Source organism: Lycium ferocissimum, chromosome 4, assembly GCF_029784015.1.
Source record: "Lycium ferocissimum isolate CSIRO_LF1 chromosome 4, AGI_CSIRO_Lferr_CH_V1, whole genome shotgun sequence".
In the NCBI taxonomy this organism is placed as follows: Eukaryota; Viridiplantae; Streptophyta; class Magnoliopsida; order Solanales; family Solanaceae; genus Lycium; species Lycium ferocissimum.
This window is the reverse complement of record NC_081345.1, coordinates 65,394,357-65,399,305: the sequence shown is the minus strand read 5'-3', so window position 1 is coordinate 65,399,305 and position 4,949 is coordinate 65,394,357. Positions and strand designations below refer to the sequence as shown.

Below are 4,949 nucleotides of genomic sequence, written 5' to 3'. Positions count from 1 at the left end.
GTACCCAAAACTTTCAATCTCTAACATGCATATTCATAGTATATTTCCATCTTCCAATTTCATCAACAACCATCATAATTTGCACCTTAACAATTTCATTTCCATGTTAGCATAAAACTAGAATAAAATCATATAATTCCTACAACAACCTAACAATGGATTTTTCATGCCAACTTAAACCATTCACTCCACAAGAATACAACAACACAATTAGTACACTAAATAAATTCCATCCATCTCTCTTCATGCAAAAATACTACACGGCCACCACACACATATGTGCCACACACGTGCACACACCCACACACATCCTAATTCCATAATTTTTCATGCAACCTTAATCACTATAACACATGTGCCCATTCCATAACACAAAACATAGAGTTCTTACCTTTTTCTTCAATTTCCCACTTTCCGCAAACGGAGTTTTCTTGCTTAACTACTTATACCATGTCGAAGAGCGCTTTAAACTTGTTAAGAATTCGAGAAGGAAGAGATTTTTGGATCAAAGTTGAAGGCTTGGAAATTTTTCTTTTTTTTTTTTTTTTGTTGTTGGCCGAATGGGTGGTTTAGTTGCTCTTCCAAGTTCTTCTTTTTTTTTTCTTGAAAATTCTTGGAGTTATCAAGAATAATGTGGTGGCTTCCCTTTTTAATCACATGGATTTTTAATTCCATGTGGGTCTTGGGCCATGGCCTTGGCCGGTCACCCCCTCAAAGTTGGGCCTCATTTTCTCTTATTTTTTTCTAGCCCAATTCATCATGGTTCCTATTTAAAAAAAATTCCTGGACTAATTTCCAAAATTCCAAGCTTGCCCTTAGGCCTTGTCCAAGGTTCTCATGTCAATATTTCCATAAGTGACAACATGCACACCACATAAAATCAAAGCATGGCCTTATTTTTACAAATCACAATTATGTCCGAATTTCCCGAATGTGCAAAAACACGGGATATAACAATGACCATGGAAAATGACTGTAGCAAATTTGTCCAGAAATGCCACAAGTGTCAGATTCATGAAGACTTGATAAAGGTCCCTCCAACAGAACTAAATGCTATGACGTCACCTTAGCCATTCACCGCTTGGGGCATGGATGTCATAGGACCAATTGAGCCAGCTGCGTCAAACAAACATCGCTTCATCTTGGTCGCCATAGACTACTTCACCAAGTGGGTGGAAGCAGCATCTTATTCATTAGTGACAAAGAAAGTGGTCACAGACTTTGTGCGCAATAAGATCATATGCTGATTTGGCATCCCAGAATCAATCATAACGGACAACGGGGCTAACCTGAATAGCCACTTGATGAGAGACATGTGTGCGCAGTTTCAGATCACTCACCAAAATTCAACCACATATCGACCATAAATGAATGGGGCTATAGAAGCCGCCAACAAAAACATCAAGAAAATCGTCCGAAAGATGACTGATAACTACAAAGACTGGCATGAACAGGTTGCCTTATGCATTGTCGGATACCGTTATCGCTGACTTCAACTGGACCCACCCCATACCTGTTGGTGTATGGCACTGAAGCAGTGATACCAGCCGAAGTAGAAATCCCTTCACTTCGAATAATACAAGAAGCTGAATTGGACGACGCGGAATGGATCCGTAAAAGGTATGAGCAACTGGCTCTGATAGAGGAAAAGAGAATGATTGTTGTTTGCCATGGTCAAATGTATAAGCAAAGAATGGCGCGTGCTTTCAACAAACATGTAAGAACTAGGGTGTTTCAAATTGGGCAATTAGTACTCAAACGAATATTCCCTAATCAAGAAGAATACAAAGGAAAGTTCGCACTAAACTGGCAAGGGACCTATATGGTGCGAAAAGTACTATCAGGAGGAGCCGTAGTACTTGCTGAAATTTATGATCAAGAGTGGCCAAAAGCGATAAATTCAGATGCCATTAAAACATACTACATGTGAAGAAGAAGGCAACTGCGAAGATTTAAAGTTCCATAGTTTAGGTTTTTCTTTTAATTGCATTTCCTTTGCTTTTAATTTTGCATTTTTATTACAAAAACGAAATCCAAAATTATGTACGAACTACGCAAGGACTTGATTTCTCGTACTTATAAGGGGATACGTAGGCGCTTTTCCAAGCTCGGTCGCTTTAACCTAACAAATCCAAAATGATGTAGATTGAACTATGTCATGACCTGATTCCTATTTTTGGGATACATAGGCACTCTCCCGAGCGCGGTCATTCCAAACAAAATTCCCAATAAACCTTAGGAAACTTCAGAAATGATTTGGCGCAAAGAGAGATAAAGGTAACCCCGTAAGGAAACTTGGGCAGATTCGGCGAAACCATGAAATGACAAGTACGCACTTACACTGGAGCAAATTTTTGAGAGGGTCTCAAAAATTCCTTCGACACAACAAAACTCGAGTTGGTAGAAAGACGTATACAAACTGGGGCAAATTTTTTGAAAGGGATTCGAAAATTTCACGAGTCGAGATCAAGAAGAAGAAGAAGAAGAAGAAGAGACGGGAGACTTTGCTTGAGTAACTAATGCTATGACATTAAAAGGGCATATAAAATATTATTTTCGAACATATATGCATATTTTCTAAAAATCATCGCCCAAAAACTTTTCTTATCTCTGGCTAGAAAATAAAAGATTTTAAGGAAAATGAGCATCCTTTCTTACCAAGATATGAATGAAAGAAGCCCATATGAAGGGAGAGCGATCGACCATATAGGAAACTGACAAACTTTTACGTGGATGCAGGAACAAACAAGCTTGGATATTTTACACTAACTCGTTCGCTAGAATGTTTAAAACAGGTTAGTGATGACGAGCCAAGTGAAGCGTCAAAAAATAGTGGCACAAATGAGTATACGAAAGGTTAACGAAACCCTCCCCAAGTAAAGTTTTCTTTACGCTAATAGGTTTGTTTATTTCACAGAGCACAAAGATTTTTACAAAAAAGAAAACTTTAAAGACAACTGGAAGATATAATCACGGTATCAGAAGCCGGGTTTCCACTAAAACAGCTTTTGTATCAACGTATTGAGACCCCGTCCTAGATGTCGCATGGCTTGCCTTGATAACATTGGCTAAGTGGACGTCCAAAAATCTAAAAATTTAAAATGATGCGTTGATAGCGGGATTGAATGTCGTTATTCACAATCGAGTCTAGTCCTTTTAGAAGATATGAATCTTGCCGACGGGCGGGTATTCTTCCTCGGAGTGAAAAAAGGAAGGTGTAAGTATTTCCACCGAGGTAAGTTTCACTCCTCGAAATGACAATATGGATTAGGCGACTACGTGCCGAAGGGGCTGAGTCATCATCCATATATATAGCCAAAAATAGGTAGTGTAATTCCGAGCTTGATGTCCGCAATAGTTGAAATACGAATGTGATTCCTATGTCAAGATTTACGATCGCTATTGCAATCTATTTCAAGTTAACGTAATCATGGTTCAGAGATGGTGGCAGTCATGAGAAAAGGCCCCGCATTTGAATATGCAGTAGTTAACTTGAAAATTCTGACCGAATGTTGTAATTCTGGACACAAGGGTTAGCGGTCATCATGAGAGGAATATGATACTTCACTCTGATGTGCAGTCTACATTTGAGTATTTTTTTACTATAGGTGACGTTAGACCAACTGGTATACCGCGGTCACCGTATGCGGATAACGGGATGTGTGACAGCAGATTTGGACAGCCATCGTGATATGCAAACATGATGTAACGCCAAATTTTTTAGGGTAGTGGACGTCGTAAGAGAGAAAATGGCCCCGTACAAGAAAACATGGGTTTCGTGATTGACATATCGACTGACAAAAATGTTATATCCCGTATTTCGTACATTGGAACAATCCGGTTTATCTATGGTAAGTTAGAGACAAAATCATTTCGGGATACAAAGTCGAGACTTTTGACCTTCGATTTTATTTTGAGACATAAGTTGTTCATGAATTTGTTGGCATGGAACAATTAGAAAAATTTGGGACCAAAATTGGAATTAATGAAACTTGCAAATCATGCATTTTTCATGCATTTGGCCGTGTAGATGTTGGAGTTGGCCCACCCATTTTGTGTTCAATTTTCATTGCTCCAACACATGGTGTGGGCCAAGGACACTTGTGCACTTCATAATCTAGCATAAAAGATGACTTCTAAGTCATCTAATTCATTCCAACACTTAAAAAAAAATTGAAGATTGAGGAACCACCTAAAGAAGGCTCTCGGCCAAAGAGGGGTATTTTGAGGTCCCATTTCAAGCCACTCCAAAAATATTTTGGTTGATGCAAACCCACTAACTTAAGGTCCCTAAGTAGCGTGGAAGTGTTATTTGGGTCATCCAACCATCCGTTGTGTAGATCGCAAACCCTAGCCTATTGGTGAAGTTGAAGAAGAAAGGTACGATTTGATCTTGTTTTATGTGTTATAAAGGTTGTATGTATGTTGTAGTATGTTAAAATAGATGAAAATCATGGAATATGGTATGTTGGAATGAAGGTGGTGTGTGTAGCATATGGCCGTGTGAGGTGTATGTGTGTTGTGTTGTGTTTAAGTGATGAATTAAAGTCTATTTAGCATGTTATGATTATTGTAGGGTGAAGAAATGGATGAGAAACATGAATATGTATATATGTTGTTTTGGCCGAAAATGGGTCATGTTATATGACAAAGCACGCATTAATGTCGCTTAGTGTTTTAGTGGTTGTCGTAATGAATTCTACGTTGGAAATGAGCTTTTAATGACTCAAGATTGATGTTGTGAATGTACGGGCTGATTTGAAGGTTATTGGGCGTTTGATGTAATTTGTGTAATTATGATAATGATATCATTATAGTATGGATTGTTGATGCAAATTATGATTTGAAAATGAGGAATGGACTATAGTTGTGTCTCGGGTTTGGGGCAGTTTTTGGGCAAATTGGAGCCTTGTTAAATTGTTGGAAATATTGTATAAATTGTTTGAAAT

At 38.4% G+C, this 4,949-nt stretch overlaps 1 protein-coding gene across 1 annotated transcript; it reads left to right on the top strand.

The window, feature by feature from the left end:
* The first annotated feature begins 1,462 nt into the window (after window positions 1-1,462).
* LOC132054277 (uncharacterized) lies at window positions 1,463-1,930 on the top strand. The gene has a single exon (XM_059446319.1). The coding sequence runs from the start codon at window positions 1,463-1,465 to the stop codon at window positions 1,928-1,930; it is 468 nt and encodes a 155-aa protein (XP_059302302.1).
* Window positions 1,931-4,949: the final 3,019 nt, after the last annotated feature.

Bases quoted from the DNA above. Each gene is read 5' to 3' on its own strand.
- LOC132054277 (XM_059446319.1), top strand. From the start codon at position 1,463: ATGCATTGTCGGATACCGTTATCGCTGACTTCAACTGGACCCACCCCA.